Source organism: Artemia sp. Qi Xiang Cuo, chromosome 6, assembly GCF_049724085.1.
Source record: "Artemia sp. Qi Xiang Cuo chromosome 6, ASM4972408v1, whole genome shotgun sequence".
NCBI classification, from domain to species: domain Eukaryota; kingdom Metazoa; phylum Arthropoda; class Branchiopoda; order Anostraca; family Artemiidae; genus Artemia; species Artemia sp. Qi Xiang Cuo.
In genome coordinates, this window is record NC_142799.1 from 49,258,692 (window position 1) to 49,277,643 (window position 18,952).

General features: G+C 35.2%; 1 protein-coding gene across 1 annotated transcript in view; it reads right to left on the reverse strand.

Moving 5' to 3' along the window:
* Positions 1-18,952, reverse strand: part of LOC148951321 (E3 ubiquitin-protein ligase HECW1-like) — a 186,453-nt gene that overhangs the window by 140,244 nt on the left and 27,257 nt on the right. The window contains exon 3 of the mRNA XM_089090804.1: positions 13,637-13,796. Within this exon, the coding sequence (XP_088946930.1) occupies positions 13,637-13,796 (160 nt within the window). The remainder of the gene's footprint in view (positions 1-13,636; positions 13,797-18,952) is intronic.

The following is an 18,952-nucleotide window of genomic DNA, read 5'->3' on the forward strand; positions in this document are numbered from 1 at the left end:
TCTCATTCCACACTTACAAGCCAAGAGCGTATGCAAAATATATGTCCGGGTGGGCAGGTTATTTTTTTTTTTGGGGGGGGGGGGAGTTACAAAAAAAATTAAAACACGTAACAAACTTGTTGATATTTTGTTACGTTTTTATGAGTTGGGCAAAACTTTCGAGAGGAGGGTTCAAACCCAGTAACCCCCCTGGATACGAACTTGCTAAAAGCCTGCAATTCTGCAGGATTAATATGCTCCCATTGATGATAAACGTTGTGCAATAGCCAATGTGGAGAGACTTCAGTCAATAGTAATGACAATTAGCCTATCTCCGCAATACCAAATTTGGAAAAGAATTTGTCAATAGAATACGTCAGAGATGTATACAGAATTTTGTTCGAGGGGGGGGGGCAAAGCTTGAGAAAGGTATCAAAATAAATTAATTATACAAAAATATAAAAATAATTATTACAGAGACCAAACAAATATTAAGGCTTCGAGGGGGCTAAAAACCCCTTCCTCCTTAAGTGGCTGCCATGAACCATGACCTGAATCCCATAGCTTAAAAAGTCTTTGCTTTATTCTGAAGTGTATTATCGTAAATAATTATAAAAATGTGTGTGGGTTTTTCAACAAAACTTCTCTTTTCTTTTTTATTGCAGACAATAAATAGTTGGCGTTATGGTATTTGCCAAAGCTTTGGTTAATTCCAGTTATGTTCTACTTGAGTATCTATCTGAAGTGGGTATTTTGAAAAATACATTGGTACTTGTATGATTTACCCTCTACCTAATATTCTTCGAATATGTTTCTTTGATGCTCAATCCTAATGAAACATACCAAAGTAAGATAAAAATATAATACTTTAGAAAGAGATTTGCGCTATATATTTGCATATTAAGTTACAATTATTCTGCATATTATGTAGTAATAATTGTTTTCTAACTTAAAACTGTTCAAATACTTTACCTCCCCCCTCATAATGTGCAAATATATAGCCCAAATCATATATTTTCCATATATTCTGTCACTTCTCTTTGTCTTATCTCATGCTACACTGAAAGAAAATAACGAAAAAAAACAAACGGTTCTGCAATGCGTCAATGAATGAACAACTTGAGCGGTAGGGGGTTTATCATACAAGTACTAACACCTTTTTGGGGTATTTTCATTGAAAAAATACTTTTTTATATGAGATTCTAGGGATATATACCCAAATATCCCTTTCTCAACGTATGTGTCCAGAGCTAGGTTTGAAGATTCTGTGCATGCAATCAAACAGTTCGTGGTAACATGGTAAGTAAGGAGCGACCCGGCTCAATAGTAACCAAAACTCCAAAAAACAGAATCTTGACGCCAATAGATATGCCAAAAAAAATCATATTTTTATGCCGATTTCAAATATATAAGTTCCATCAAGTTTAGTCTTACCCATTAAAAGTTATGCGCCTGAGAAAATTTGCCTTATTTCTGAAAAAAGGGGAAACACCCCCTAAAACTCTTAGAACCTTAGTGAAAATCGCACGCTTAGATTCAGTGTATCAAGAAATCCTACAGTAGAGGTTTCAAGATCCTCTCTGCAAAAATGTGGAATTTTGTATTTTTTGTCAGAAGAAAGATCACGGATGCGTGTTTATTTATTTTTTTGTTTGTTTGTTTTTTTTTTATTTCCCCAGGGGTTATCTTTTCAATCCTTTAGTCCTAGAATATCGTAAGGGGGCTCAATTTAACGGAAATTGAAAGTTATAGTGGCCTTTTTAAGTGACCAAAAAAATTGAATGGCAACTCGGCCCCCTCCCACGCTGATTTTTTTCCCGGAGTCCCTCAATTAAGATTTTTAGATAGCCATTTTGTTCAGCATAGTCAAAAATCTAATAAATATGTCTTTTAGGATGACTTAATCCTCCACAGTTCCCAGGGGAAGGGCTGTAAGTTATGGACTTTGCCCGTTGTTTACATATACTATTGGTTATTGGGAAGCACAGTACATAAATTATAGGCAGTATGATCTTTCCTATCTCACCCATTATAAAAACCCGGACCGAGGTGCGAGTGCTCCAGAGAACGTAGAAACATAGGCGGCATTAGATCTTTTCGCTGGTAGAAAAGTCAGATTTCTGTTGAATAAGAAACTTGGCTTCGATGTTGGAACACTAAATTTTGAAGAGACTAATTTTAAATTAATTTATTCCAATACATATATGAAATTCGGTAATTAGTAGTGCAATGTTATCATTCGATGTTTTTAGGAATTAAAAGTAGGTTTCGAAGTCTCAGGTCGGTTTCAAAGGCATTTTGAGAAAGTTTCTGCCAAAATACGTGTTCCAGGGTAATTGAACCGCTGATGGCAGATCAAATGAGAGGAGCTGTTTGTACGCGCTAATGCAAGAAGAAGTGGGAGGAGCTGTTTGTTCGCAAGGAGGATACAGAGCCAGAAATTATCTGCGGTAAACTTACTGTTATTATCTTTATACTGTGTTGGGAAGTATACAGACATTTTCAGGAAGTTTTTTTTTCTGGTGGGGGGGCTGGAGGAGGGGGTTACTCGGGAGGATCTTTCCGTGGATGATGTTTCCTTGGGGTAAGGGACATTTCTATGAAGGGGGCACCGGATTTCCCAGAATTATTAAAAAAATGATCAGAAATTAAATTTAAAAAAAAACAAGTTTTTTCAACTGAAAGTAAGAAGCAACATTAGAACTTAAAATGAATAGAAATTATTACGTATATGAGGGGGTTCGTCCCCAAGTCAATACCTCGCTCTTTACGCTACAGTTTTTAATTTTGCCATAATTTGTCAGAAACTCTATTGTGATATTTTATCAAAAGAGTTACAAACAACAAATACATACGAAAAGGCCCATATGGATGATAATATTGTAATTGAAAATATAGTAGAAAGAATTTTAAAAAATTTCAATATTAAAATAAATGATAATGATAAACAGTTTGCTTTCTTATATTGGAAGATAAAATTTCATAAAAATCCACCAAAACCACGTTTTATTGCTGGGGCAGCAAGGATTCCAACCAGAATTGCCGCTACTGATATATCTTTAATCTTAGGAGAAATTAGAAATAAATTTAAGGCATATTGCTCCTGAATTAAAATAGTTTCTAACTTTAACCCATATTGGAGTGTTAATAACTCCTTACAAGTGATAGATTCTTTGGTAAATGTTTCACCTAAAAGAGTCGAGTCATTTGATTTGAATAATTTTTATAAAAATTTGACACTAAACTTATTATTAGAAAAAATGAAAATTGTGATAAATAAATCTTTTATTTTGTATAATATTGGATTTTTGAAAATTTATACTTTTAATAAAAAAGACCGATGGACGAATTTCTTTAGAAGTACTATTAATTCAAGATGTTATAGCTTGGATATGGTATGCGATTTATTGGAATTTGTTCTAATTAATACATTTATAAGATTCAATGGGAATTTATATAAACAAACTGTAGGTATTCCTATGGGTGGGAATGCGAGTCCATTTATAGCAGACCTGTTTTTAAGTAAATTAGAATATGAATATATGATAAATAAAAATAGCCCAAGCAATGTAAAATATAACCTTTCAAATAATAAAAGATATCTGGACGACCTCTTAGTAATAAATTGTGCAGAGTTTATTGAGATTTCAAAAAATATTTATCCACAAGAGTTAATTCTTGAGCCTAGCTATGGGATGGGACACTCCGACCATTTCTTAGATTTAAATATTAATATTTCAAATAATAATAAATTAGTTTTTAAATTATATAATAAAACGGATGATTTTAATTTTGAAGTAATTAATTTTCCATTTCTTGAAAGTAATATACATTAAAAAATTACTTATTCGGCTTATTATTCCCAATTATTTAGGTATGCAAAAATATGCAGTAATTACACAGATTTTAAAAATAGATGTAAAAAGCTGAGCGAAAAACTGATCTTAAGAGGCTTTTTTTTGTTTTTTTTTTTATTTTATTTTTTTTTTTTTTTTTTTTTTGCCAAGTAATTACCTCTTAAACTATAATATATATATATATATATATATATATATATATATATATATTATGTACTCTGTCATTTAGGAGACTTGCGCCCTTTTTTGTTTTGACAGGTTATAAATAAATTGAAATAATATATATATATATATATATATATATATATATATATATATATATATATATATATATATATATATATATATATATATATATATATATATATATTATATTCAAAGAAACGTTACATGCCTTAATTATAACAATACAGATGTAAATAATAAAAACCTGCAGTTATTTCTATGGTTCCCGATTATTTCATTAGCTACTATGTTAGTCTGCCCAGTCAATTCGGTTGGCTTTTTACTGCCAAACTTCTGATCAATCAGCACAAAAGGTTATAGAAAGGTTTCAAGCTAGCCACTTCATTATGGGGTCCACCAAATAATTATCACAGATTATAATCTGTAGTACAAGGCTATATGCAAAAACTCGTTAATATAGAAAAATCATGGCTGTGCCGATGCAGAATTCGTGGATGTTAATTCCTTTTTTTGTAGATGGTTTATTTTCATAGAAGATATCCAAGGCGTATAGCAGGCTTTCGTTTAAATAATTTGATAAAATCACGTAGTCAAGGTGTCTACCACCATTGGACTTCAGCAAATGATCTGAGATTAGTAACCCGAAACTATAAAACATATACTACGCTCCGGTAAGATTTTAATTAGTCGGCTAGTCACGCAAGTAAAAAATTATCGTGCATCTTGAAAACAGCATACATATGTTTTGGAATCTCATACCTTGTAAGATTAATGTGCATTAATTTAAGATAATTTGGTTAATATAAGCAAAGTCGGCAATTGCAATGGTCTCGTTCCCGGATCTTCGAATGACGTTGCTATAATAGTTTCATTACGATGAAAAAAAAAACTTACCAAGTAATGACTTCTGGAAACTTAATAAAAGGAGCTTTTTTTCGAGTGTTTCTCGCAACATAAACATTCTGATTGTACTAAAGAAAACAGCAACTTCATTCAGATATGATTAAGTAACCATGACAGAAAAAAAAGACAAAACAACAATTCATCAAGGCGGTCAGTAACTCCTGTAATCAAAATCCTTTGTTGTCAATTTTGCAAATCCTCTACCAGTTCAACATGGTTCATAGAATTACTGTCAAATTTAATCCTTATGCTTAAAAAAATTGAGGGGGTGGGTAGCTCCATCTTTAAAAAATTAATTTATTCATCCGTTCACATGTGCGCTTAACTGGACATCAATTTCCAGCCATCATCACTATGGACCAACCAGGGATACTTGTAAAAGAGAAAGCAAATTGTGATTGGTCGGAAATGTGCGTGTGAATTGGACTTTACCAAACTGATTAACCGAAGAAAAACAAAAAAGGACAAAAGAAAACCTGGCTTGATTTTAAGATATTTTGCAGATATTTACATTCATAATGACCGTCTATTTTTGTTGTTTTGACGCATTTTGCCTCTTACCCTCCGTAAATTTATAAGTTCACTAAAAGACAGACAACTAAAAATGATGATCTTTGGTACAATCAGGCCCCACCCTTGGGATGGTGAGTATCAGAGAATTTTTTGAGGGAGGAATCGAATGGAAAAAAGTATACCTTTTCGCCGGTGTTTTCAGTGCTCCGAGAGCAGTCCTTCGGAGTCATCTCAGGGAGGAGGACCCAAGCACATTTGTACATGATGGTTAATAGCTATATCACGAAATGTGATATAGTTGACAGAATAACCAATAAAAGGGCCCAAGATCTAAACAAGAGCACTCTGATTTTTTTTTTTTTAACTAGGTAGAAATCTTGAGTGTATGGCTGACATTCTAAAAAAAGCAAAGGTGTGAGAAATATTAGAATTCAAGTCTTTTCGTCAGCGTTTTCTTATGTTTCGTGTATTACCCCTTGACTTTCGTTATAAGAAGCCCAATAGACACGTAATACACATCAGAGTCAACGCAGTAATGTTGAGTTACAACACGACTTAAGTTACATATATAACTAATGTCTAATATTACTAATGAAAAAAGGAATGATATGTCATACCAATATTTTTCATTCTTTAGATGGATGGTTGTACAAACTAGAGACAAGGTTCAGTCGATCGAAAAGCGAGAGCTCTAGTACCCTTTTAAGGGATCAAAAGCTATTGGATTGTAATTAGCTCCCATCCCTTGCCCATTTCGTTGCCAGGTTGTTAGACTCTCTAGCGTCAAACTCCCGTAGTAGCCCCCATGCCGTCGAATAAAAATTTTGAAGTACCGATTTCATTCAGAATAGCCTAAATGTATGAAGATACCTATGACTGACCCACTCAGCACCAAAGACAACAACCCACAATTGTCCAGTTTACCCATTCTTTCCATACATTTTAATAGAAAAGGTGTCATATCACATGACTAGAGGTACACATTTGACCCATGACCGCCTATAACCCACCCCCCTCAGCTGTCAACGTCTTAGCTGAAAGGAACACATGTTGCATCTTGTACATACAAGAATCATGCAAGGATTTTCAAGCTCATTGACAAAATGAGCTAACTCTAGACTTGGTACCAAAGCGAGCTAGGGGCGTCGTTTGCGGGTGGCCCAATAATTGGAGAAAAAATATTATACATCCCATTCCCTTACTATCCAGATATGGACCCCTCTTGCCCCCCCCCCCTGTAAAAATGCTGGAGATTCACCCCTGAAACGAGCTAAGTTTCAACTTGGTGCAAAAACGAGCTAAGTCCTGACTTGGTGCGAAAACAATAAGGCCAAGCAACCGATTGTCTCGGTGCAAAAATGAACCATTCCTTATTTAGTGCAAAATTGACTTAAGTCCCGACTCCCAACACAAATGAGCTAAGTCCAAGCTGGTTTGAGCTGGTCCAACATGGAGGGTTGAGCAGCGTTTAATTCTTAATATTATCATGAAAAAGTAAAACTGTTCAAAATGTTTTCGCCTTCGCGGTAAACCACAAAGAACATACCCTTAACGTTTGGGGGGAGGGGATAGCTCACTCTTAATTGTGGTAATTTCTGGGCATTTTAAATTTAATGATTCATTAAGTTCCTGTTCGTTTTCAGTTCGACTTGATCACTCATTTTGATTTCTGTTTGTTTCAAATTAGATTTGGGTCCATTCATTTTAACTTTACGTTGCTTTTCAAGCTTGTCTTTTTATATGACTTCCTTTCTTCTCGCAAATAGAGTGTAATTTACTTGATACTAGTGCGCTTAAATTTTTTTGCGGAGATTGTTGTTAAAAAATATATCAATACAGATTATTATTATTATTCCGGAAAATACAGAGAATAAAAATGTTCGTGGGCAAGATGTCTTAACAACTCCGATTGTTTGATGTCTTGAAGGCATCGATTGTTTGTGTAACAAATTCCAAAAAAATTTTTGGAATAAATTACCAATGACCACTATGCATCTAGGAGAGGCTGATTTAAGATTTCCCAGTAGCAACTTATCATTATTACTAATAAGTAAACCTCCCTTAAATTCACAAGTTTATTTCACCTAAAAAGAAAATGTCCCATCCCCCCCCCCCGGAAAAAAACACATAGTGGGCAAGTTTATTCGGAAGGTTTTACTAGTGGTAGGCAGTTGGCAGGCCCCTGAATCCAGATCATAATACACTTGATTGGTAATTCTAACTTAAAATAATATTCTCAACCAAAACACATTTCCAGTCTAGTTTATGGGCTAAAAAGTTACTTGCGTCAGCCATGGAATAATTGGGATTGGAACCTGAACTCCATATTCCCAGACAGAGATCAATCCAATGAATCAAGCCGAGGCAAACTAAGAACCATTCGGGAACGAACCGGAGACAAAATATATATTCAGATCAGTACAGAGTAAAATCTAAACAAATTCATTAAGGAAGACCGGAACTAAAATTTCATGAAATTTTTAATTCAGCAGCTACCATTTATAGTTTTAGAACTGTCAATGTTATCGCTTCTGCCACTAAAAGTAAAAACAACTTCCGTTCGAGTTTGCTTTTCCTTTTTGGTCGGGAAACCATGCTGTGATAAAAAAGAACTAACATCAGAGAACGGAACCAAGAAAGGTGAAACCGAAGAACAGGAGTTGGAATACCTTTATTGATGAAAATGACAAATCTTAGACTAGATCTCTTGTAAGATACATGCAGCTTTTTCTTAATCAAAATCTGGTTATAATTGCAAGTGAAAGTAGAATCTATTATTATTCGTCGTGACTTAGGCAAAATTTCAAGAAAATGAAAGCCACTTCATTCATGAGCATGCTATCAGAAAAGAGGACTTGAAGCAACAGAACGCAAAGTTAATACAGTTTCAAATTATCGAATAGAAGTCCATTTTAGGCATGGATACGGTGACGATAGGTCCCAAAAAGTTGAGACAGTCTCATCAAGGCTGAATCTAGGTGGGTGGGGGAGGGGTTCAAATTTTGACCCCCCCTAAAAATGTCCGATTCGTAAAAACGTACAAAAATGAATATAAAGAAATTTTTGATGCGGTTTTTAAAGTTTTTTATACCTTCCCCCCAAAAAAAATACCACACCCCAAACAAAAATTTCGAATACGTTCTTGGATCCCATATTTAGAAATCTTATCTACGATGTCCCGGAAGGATGTCGAAATCACCCAAGTTTCCACGACCTGAAAACTTAGAAAACAAACGACCGTTAACACAATTAGGAGGAGTTATTACTTAACTCCTAAATTCCCCAACTTACCCTTAAAAAGCATTGTAGTAGAAAGGTGAACATTTGCAAGGTAAATAATAAAAAAAATCCCTGTTAAATGAAAATGTCCCTGTTAAATGAAAACCTTTCCTTCTAAGAAACAGAAACTAGATTGAAATTCCAAGCTAATGTTTGTTTATGCTGCAATAACAAAAAAAAAAAAAAAAAAAAAAAATGATAGAACCTGAAATATGAGAAAACTTCAAAAAAAGTTGTTCCGCATAGCAGAGTTTAATTAATTTGTCAAAATTGTACTACAGTGTTAGCCCAATGCCCACCATCATGTGTGTTGTTCGGCAAAAATCTATCTTTAATTTACTCTGCCGATAACATTTCGAATGTTAGTCGATACTTAAATAGACTTTCAGATATATTCGTTGGCGCGATGAAATTGCGTTGACGCAAGGGCATTCAAAATTGGGCTCAAATGTTGTTCAGTTGAAAAGAGTAGCTGCAACAACCCTAAATATCCCTTAGAAATTTGTCAGTAAATATCACAGATCACATAATTTACCACGGGCTCCCAATTGTTATCTCCCTCAAGCAAACACGTCAGCTGTTGATCGAGTATATTCAATGCCGCAAATGCGCCGTATGTCCTAAAGTAATTAAAAAACAAGCTTCGTTTCAATACAACAGCACTAACCCGAACTGAATAGCTCATTTGCAATCTCCCATCTTCTGTACTGTTCACCTTTTTGAAAATTTCTGATTTTAACAGACAAGATAGAACTCGATCTTTTTTTTCTGTCCGCAAAGCAGCTACTGCAGTGCCGTATCCAAGATTTTTTCGGGGGGGGGGGGGGGGTACAGAAGTTTTTTCGGGGAGTTACAAAAAAAACTTGAAAAAACGCATCAAAAATTATACACATTTTTATTACGTTTTTCCAAGTAGGACAACATTTCAGGGGGGGGGGGTCAAACTCTCTAGCCCCCTCCCCCTCTGGATACGGCCTTGAGTCTACGCCGACACCTACTCAGGGCTAGAAACACAAAGCTTATACGAAAACATAATATCGCTGACCCATATACAGACTGGATTGAATAAATGGGGGGGGGGATTGAACTTTTTTACGGGGTCATCTCTATATATTAGATATTTGAATAAAAATACCTGCATAGTAGTTTACGTACGTAATAAATTAGTTCACGTACATAGTACAAAATATTTCTAATATAGGACTATCCCGATTAAATTCAATAAATTTGACATGAACTTTTACGGATATCAGTTTTCTATATTCTAAAGTATACGTTATTATAAAAATAAACACATTCATAAATCTCATCCAGCAATGCAAACTAAAAGCAAACTATTTTTAATTATTTGAATAACTCGTAATTTATCCCTTATCGTCAAAAACAATCTGCTTTAAATTTAAAAATGTTTTTTTTTTTTACAACGGAAGCCTTTCAAATGCGGGGCCCGATTGGGCCTAATCGCTCCAATCACCTTTTATCCGGCCCTCCCGATGTGCAGGAATAGAAGAATAGAATAGGTATAGGTGAATAGAAGAGCAAATAAAAATCATAACCAGAAAAAACACCTTCATGAGTTAAACATTTTGCTTGGGCAATAACGCCTGTGTTAGAGTTGGTGGTCTTCGTTGTCAGCTTTATTTTTTTCGAGAGTTGGTTGTGTCCGTTTTTACTTCCGTTTTTTTATGAAGTGTATTTTTCTTCTTTTTTTCTTTTTAATGCTAGTTCTTTCTTTTCTTGAGAGCTGTTCATGAAATATTGCTGTACTAGCCACGAAGTGCATTAGATGAATCGAAACCTCTACAAAAACTCGTTCAAACCAGGAAACAAAGGTCAAACCAGGACATGCAGATCCTGGCGTGATTTATTTCATCGCTGTTTCCATGAGAACTATCAATCGATTTCGGAGATGGAGAATATTCGGACTTCCATTTAATCTCTTAAGTTGACAAGAACGAAATTGAATTACAGGCACATATAGTCTGTTAAAGCTACAGATCATCAGCCCCCGCAACTCCAGGATAGGAAATCGAATCACATAAATCCCCACACGTTTGGTTCTCTTTATATTTATTATTTGAAAAAAACTACGTTTTCTAAAGAGTTAAAGAGGCTGAGTTACAAGGTCGAACCTTAAAACGTACAGGGATTAGGAGCCACAGCTTTCGCAGCCTTTAAATAAAAAAAAAAGTTTTTTTAAACTGAAAGTAAGGAGCGACATTAAATCTTAAAACGAACAGAAATTATTCCGTATATGAAAGGGGCTGTGCCCTCCTCAACGCCTCGCTCTTTACACTAAAGTTTGACTTTCTCACAACTCTTTTTTTAAACAATAAAAACTTTAGCATATAGAGCGAGGCGTTGAGGAGGGCACAGCCTCTTTCATATACGGAATAATTTCTGTTCGTTTTAAGATTTAATGTCGCTCCTTACTTTCAGTTTAAAAAACTTTTTTTTATTTAAAGGCTGCGAAAGCTGTGCCTCCTAATCCCTGTACGTTTTAATCCCTGTACGGCTGCCGCCCCCCAAACCCCCCCCTCTTGAACATTCTTGTGTTAAGGCTTTTAATTCCTGAATACTCAAATCACGTCGTACAGGGTGCCTCCTAATCCCAGTACGTTTTAAGGTTCGAACTTGTGACTCAGCCTCTTTAACAGCCCCCCAACTGTGCCTCTTAATCCCTGTACGTTTTAAGGGTCGACCTTGTAACTCAGCCTCTTTAACCCTTTAGAAAACGTAATTTTTTTCAAATAATTTAAAAAAGAAACTCAGTTTCTTTTTTAAACTTTAAATTCAGTATATAAAAAATTTCCTCTGACGGTGAATCGAACCCGGGTTTTCCACCTGACAGTCAGGAGTCTCGACCGCTGCACTAAAGAGACACAATTGTAATTGTTTTTTAGTAAGGGGAATCTATTTTTAACGCAAGCAAATCCACACAAAACTTGATATTTGGTTTTTGCGAAACAGGGAAAGAGTAATCAGATTGAGCTGAATTTTTGAGGATAAGCTCCCGGGCCCCAGGAAAGCTTATCCTCTAAATTTAAGTCGGATCAGACAGCGTTAAAGGGGGTTTGTGGTGGAAAAATTAACATGGGCTATTATAGGAAAACGAGGTTTTTCGTAAATGTAAATTCGGGGGATAATTTTTTCGGTCTGAAAATATCAAAAGGCCCTAACAGGTCGAATTCTGCTTCGAATGAGTCCTCATTCACCCGGATCAGTTGCCAACTGTGGCCTGTAGGCGTGGATAACAAAAAAAGAAGAGAAATGAATTTTAAGTGGCTATATTTGTTTTTTTGAAAACAGGAGGAGTGATCGTATTGAGCTGAAATTTCGAGGATAAGCTCCCGGGCCCTAGGAAAGCTTAACCTCTAAATTTCAGCCCAATCGGACAACGTTAAAGGGGGGTTGTGGTGGGAGGGTCGAAACTTCCGGCCCAGTTTACCCCATGAAGATAAAGTCGGAGGAGGATGAAATTATGCAGGTTTCTTAGTTTGAGTTTGGGCTACAAAATGCGATCACCGCCGTCTCTCTGCGACCTCTAGGACCTGAAATCGCTTAACATTGTGGTGGGTCGCCTCTTTATAGAGGCAAAAGTGTGCCTCCTTGATAGGCATTTCCTATTAAGATGATATTTGTCGATGATAATACCGATGATATTTACCACCTCAATCGGGTTGACTTGAATTTTAGCAAAACGCACAAATTCTCTGCTGTGCCGACAGGGCCTTTAAATTGAGCGTGGTGATAAAGCATCCCCCATTACTGGCCTTGGGCTATCCATCTAAATAAGTTGACTTCAACCCAACAGTATTTAGACCCCCCCATCACATTAGAAAACAAGAATACAAAACTGTACGAACATGTAATTTTTGTTTATAATCAGAGAACTTTTTGCATAGCCCCCCCCCCATGTAATGGGATCCTTGCTACCCTTCAGGTGCCATAGTTGACAGATGATTAATCACAGAAGCGCATGCGGGATTTTTGTTCGGGGGGGGGGGGGGGGGGTACTAAATTTTTTTCTAGGGGGGGTATATAAAAAAAACTCAAAAAACGCATACAAATTTTTTTTATGTCCATTTTTGTTAATTTTTGTTATTTAAATAATTAACATGTTTTATCAAGCTCAATCAAAGAAGCCAGAAATAAGGGCGGAGGGTGTCTCCAAGGCATTGGTGGTCTAGTGTCAGGTCTGGAAGAGTAAATTGAGAACAGGATGCAGGTGAGGGACCAGAAAAGACGACCCTGAAGATCCAGGAGGCAGAGTTGTAAAACAGAAGCGTCTCACAGGCTCAAAAAGTCCCTTGCCATTATAACTTCTTTTTTTTTTTTTAAGTAGCAATCTTCAGGACAACTATTACAAAAACATTGCGATGCCCCTTGGTTAAAACAATCCTGGGTATTGGTAAGAGTACAGAATAGCAATGCAGTATAGTAGAATAATTTATAAAACATAGCAATAATTTATATTTTTTTAACCGATAAACGAAAATGAAATAATAATAGCAGATCTAGCAACAATTTTTTTCTACATTAAAATTAAAAGAAAATCAAAAGCAACTAATTCTAAATTAAAAAGAAACTTGTATTTTAGTTCAAACGCTAATCACTATTTATCACACAATCCGGAAAAACATAAACTTATCAAATAACACCCACCCCTACATCCCCTTGAAAAATCCTCTGATTTCCTAGACATTACGAGACGTGTTCCCTGGCATCCACTTCAAATAAGTATCATTCAACAAAAATTAAACAACGATTAAACTAAGACAGGTTTAAAAAGTCTAAGGAACATAAATAAACAACAATTCGATTGAATTTTAGCACTGAATATTCTGAAGGATGTTAATACCCTAAATTACTTCTAGAACAAAATAGGAAAACTAGTAAACAAAAGAAGAAAGCTATACCTCCTGTCCAGTTGTTTCCTTATAGCATCCGACCGCGGGGACACAGAGGAGGTCGGCTCTGATGTTGAGGTAGACGGGGAAGGTCTATTCCATGATGTCGTTTTGTGTTTATGATCAATATAAAAAGTCCGGCCGTGGCTGTCCATGCGGGCCTCCCAATCTGGAAAAAAATTGTCAATTCATCTGTTAGAACTCCAATCTTTTGATAGACAATATTACTTGTAATAACAGGAATTCTATACCTCTAACAAATGACTGAAATAGTTGAGCCAGAATAGGAAAAGAAAACTAACTCAAAGCGAAAAACTGAATGTCTTGTAAACTGATAGATATCCTTGTTCTTATTCTTGCTCTACAGCCGACGAAACTTCACAGTAATTCAAAATCTCAGCCTACAGAATACAAGTGACATTAATTAAAAAACAATCTGTCTCTGCCAAGCTTGGGAAGTCAAAGAATAAATTCTTCATATCTTGCACTCTGCAATCTTCTTTAGTTCCAGTGATAAATAAAACAATCAACAATATGAAAGCTCTCTTGTCAAACGATTCACATAAGAATATGGAGAGGGGGGGTCCACTAAATGGCAAATAACACACGAATTGTGCAGAATTTATGTGAAGTTAAGGGGTAACTAATAAAATTCAAGAAATTTCAATTAGTCCTGGAGTAAACGTAAAACCAAAAAAAAATTCTCGGGGGGGGGAGGACAAGTACTACCACGAGTTTTGTCTATGCCAGGATTTAAGTGGGCGTATTTCTGACTTTGCTCTTTTGACATTTATCTTTAAATGTCTTCATGTTTCCCAGAGGAGTCCCAGAGGAGAGAGTAATTTTGAAAATTTCTATATACTAAATAAATTTTTAAAAAACAAAAGTTTTTGTACGGAAGTTAAGAGCAAAGTCGAAACTTAAAACAAACAAAAATTATTGCTTCGCAGATTACGCAAGATATGTACATAAGGTTTTAATAGTCTTCCATCGGTCTTTCGCTCCCCTAATAGGTCTTTCGCTCCATAGCTCAAATTTGTTTTCTCAATAAATTGTTACCATTAAGATTAATGGATGGCATTTTGTTTTCTCACTAGACAATTATTTTTCGAAACTTGTTTTTAAACTTTCAGTTACTACAGACCATGGTTCGCTCTTTACTAGATTGCATCTATCGCTGCAACCATGATGTCGTCGGTTCAAACCCAACTAATGGCTGGTACTTTTGAAAATGCTTTTCATGACTTTTTCAGATTGAACATTCCTATTCCAGTTCTCTCAGGGAAGTCATGATTTTATTCAAACTGTATGATTATGTCTATAAACATTATTTTAACCAGGAACGTTCGCAGGGTGGAGGGCCTTGGGATCTGACCCCCCCCCCCTGAAAAAACAAACAAAATTATTCCCAATTTCTAGGCAGTTCTTATTCAAATTATCACTTTTTTTCAAAATATATACTTAGTACGTGCATTATTAGAATGCATAAAAGTGTGCAAAGGCTTTTTTGATCCTCCTGGTGTTCAACTTTTCTAAAATATTTGTTTTTTTTTAACATTTAAGAAAAAAATTATGCACATGTGTGCTTAATTTTATGTTGGTATAGTTTTGAAAACTGGTCTACTTGAAATAAGGTCCATCACAACTTGGATAACAAACCAGTTCAGTCAACTTCTTTCAAAAACATGGAAAAATTTTCTAAAAAAAATGCATGAGTTGCCAGAAAAATAATTGGAATAAGTCCTCTAAGACAACCGTAATTTATTCTAAAGCCGAGGCGAGACAATCGCGAAGTGATTTCTCCGTATTAGTAATAATTTATTTCACGGATTTTTCAATTTATTGTTAAGAATGATGGTAATGTTCGGCCATTAAAAAGCAGGCAACATCTGCTTTTTATGAAGGTACTATATACCCTTTCATAAAATGTGTACGACTTTCCAGCTGTGGGACAACCGGAAGCTGGCCAATGAAAAAGCGGAGTCAGTCAGGACAAGTAAGAAGATGATAGTCTAATAGCTAACTTTTGAGATATGCCATCAAGGATTAGATATAAACGTCATAATAAAACTAGATGATACAAAATGCTGCAGACCACAATGTTGAAATCTGAGATATAGCCTACCCGAGTAAGGGATTGTGCACTAAGTTTTTTCTCGGTATATGTCTTTACTTTAAGAATAGCTGCTTGACAAGGAAGGAGAGTTTGCGATTTTAACGTAAAGATGGAGGGTTTTAATTTGACGAGCAAAGCAAAAGGTCTTTAGGAACACTTCCTATTCAAATTCAATGGACCTTGTGTTTGAGCAGTCTTTCTTTAAAAGCTGTGTCAAAAAGGCAAATTTTAGCCTAAAGAGTGACGGTCGAGGAAGGGGCAGCACCCCTCATACATGGAATATTTTTTCATTTTAAATTGTAATGTTACTTCTTACTTTCGGCTGAAAAAAACTTTTTTTTAATTTAATTTCTGACTGTTTTTCAAATCATGACAGGAAACTCCCTCCCTGCAACTACCTGTGTAAAAAATTCCCCTTCGAAACTTTCTTACACACAGAAAACCCTCCCCTGCAACACCCCCCCCCCCCCAAAAAAAAATCCGTATATTTCCCAATAACAAATACTATATATGAACAATGGGCAAATCGTATAACTTACAGCCTGTTCTCTAGGGACTATGAGGGGTCATGTGATCCCCAAAGGCATAGTTATTGGACCTTTCAACTATGCTGAATCAAATGTCTCTCAAAATTTTAATCGGATGTGTTTAGGGGACAAAGAAAAGTGGTAGGGGTCCTCTAATCCTTTTGATCACTTTGGTCACGCTAAAACCTTTGATTCTATTTGAGTGAACCCTCTCCCGACCTTCTGGAACCCTTGGCTTGATAAGATGACCCATGAGAAAAAAAATGAAGACCCCTTAATATTTTCCTTCGCCCCTTAATTTGAACAATGAAAATATAAAATTTGAAGCGTCTCAGAAGATCCCTGCAATGTCACGTTATTCATAAGGTTATTTAAAATCAAGTTTTTAACAAAATTGGACATAAAAATAAATGACCAATAGTTCAACTTCTACTCTAGGAATCAGCAATATATGGCAAACCTGAACCCTTTTTCAAATAGCATAAAAATATAAGATACTTAAAATATTCAGGAGAAAACGAATTTCTTTATATATTATTTAATTAGTTACAATAACCCTGAATTCAAAATTTTAACGAATACGAGTCACTGGAAAGCTCACTGACTAAGTAAAAATGACCAAGTTTTAATATGACCTTTAACTTTGTCATTATGTTTTAATTGTCACAAAATAAATGCATGAATCAATTTGCTATACAGATACTACTTGACAACCAGTCTACTAATTGTTGCCGAGTGCAAAGCATTAAACCAAAAGTAGTGCATAAATCACTTACTGTGTAGACCTACCTCTCTTAAATTTCTTGTTTCACTTAAACGGAAGAGGTCTAAAACAAAAGCCTCATTATGCTGTTAAGGACTATCAGGAACTTTCGAAATGGGCGGTCAACTATAGTCACATGTTATAGACACTATTTTCATCGGGATCATATCTAAGGCATATGGAGTGGGTAATCACCTTTTTAAAACCGGATGGGTAAATGTGCAGTTGGACGGCTCTACTGAAGGAAACATTATAAAACAAAAAGAGTAGTACCATTAGATTTGCTCTGACAATATACCCTCCTAATAGAGGTACCCAAATATTACATTTCTCCACTGTTTTGGATCTCGTAATGTCATGTTCTCTCAGTCAAAACGGGTGTCTGACAATCTTGTCTAAATGCAGACCAGTTTCACCTATGATTGATTGAAATATTGGATAAAAATATTATTTGGAGTGATTTAAAATGCAGATAGCAAGGGAAGGAAATATGATAATCTGATTAATATAACAATATTGCATATTATAAAGTAATAAATTAATTGGGTACTTGTATAATATACCCCCTACCTAATATTTTTCATGTTTCTCTGACGCTCAATCCTAATGAAATATACCAAAGTAAGATAAAAATATAGTACTTTAGAATCAAATTTGGGTTATATATTTGCACATTAGGGGGGGGGTATATTTTAGCGGGTCTGCATGCCTAATGTGTGAGGTATAATTATCTGCGTATTATGGAGTAATATATTATGGAGTAAATGGTATTACGCCTTTGGTACTTGTTAAGAATCCGATAAACATACGAGAAATGAAGTTTCGTTAATGCTAATGAAATAAAACAAAATAGGATAAAAATATAATAGTTCAAAAACAAATTTCGGCTTTATATTTGCACATTAGGCGGGGGGGGAAACATAGCATATATTAAATACGTAATCTAACCTAACCAAACCTAGGTACCTTTTATTCCCTCTAAACCCCAAAAAACTGAAGTTTAAATATAGTTCCCGGAGCGAGAAACCCTTGTTTATAAAGCGTCTCATATAAGAACCGGGTAATGCCTATCTGATTTTCACAAAAGAATTCTCGCGTGTTTATCGTATTCTTAACAAGTACCATGCTTTTTCTATTATAATGTTAAGAAGAGCTGCCCAACTGCACATTTAACCCATTTGCATTTATTTTGATATTGGTTTTAGGTAATACAATGGTTTTAAAAATATAAAAATAAACCAGCAAAATATGAAACGAATAAAAATTTTATTTTGTATTTATGTTTGTTTTATAACCTTTACCATAACCCAAACCTACTAAGTGTCTCCATTCACAAAACCTATATGAAGAAATTACCATCCGAAGAATGGCATTTAATCTTTACCGGAATGCTACTCAGCCAAAACAAGTTTTCCACATTTTACAGATTTCAACATGCTCTTACCATGCATTGTTTACTTCGTTTTCCCAAGGAAAAAAAATTCGCAATTAGAGGAAAACGGACGTAAAACCTAAATTCACCATAAACATAGGTATTTTGTTACTCCTCTGACCTGAATGGGATTAAGAAATCATGCCAAACATTGTATAAGAGTCAACATTACAGCTTAGCAAATATAAACTACGGTACTTATGCATTATGCGGTACCCATCGCTATGTATTGTATAAGGAAATCAGACAGGAAACAAGACAAACGGGTATTTGTGCTAGATAAATGGTTCGCAAAGCGTGATCTGTTATTGCGTTTACAATATTTAAACTGTTATTTCTTGGGGTTAGGAGGGGGGAAGGTACCTAGGTTAGGTTACGTATTTAATATATCTATGCTTTACCCCCCACCCAACCCCCTAATGTGCAAATATATAGCCCAAATTTGTTTCTAAACGATTATATATTCATCCTATTTTATTTCCTTATG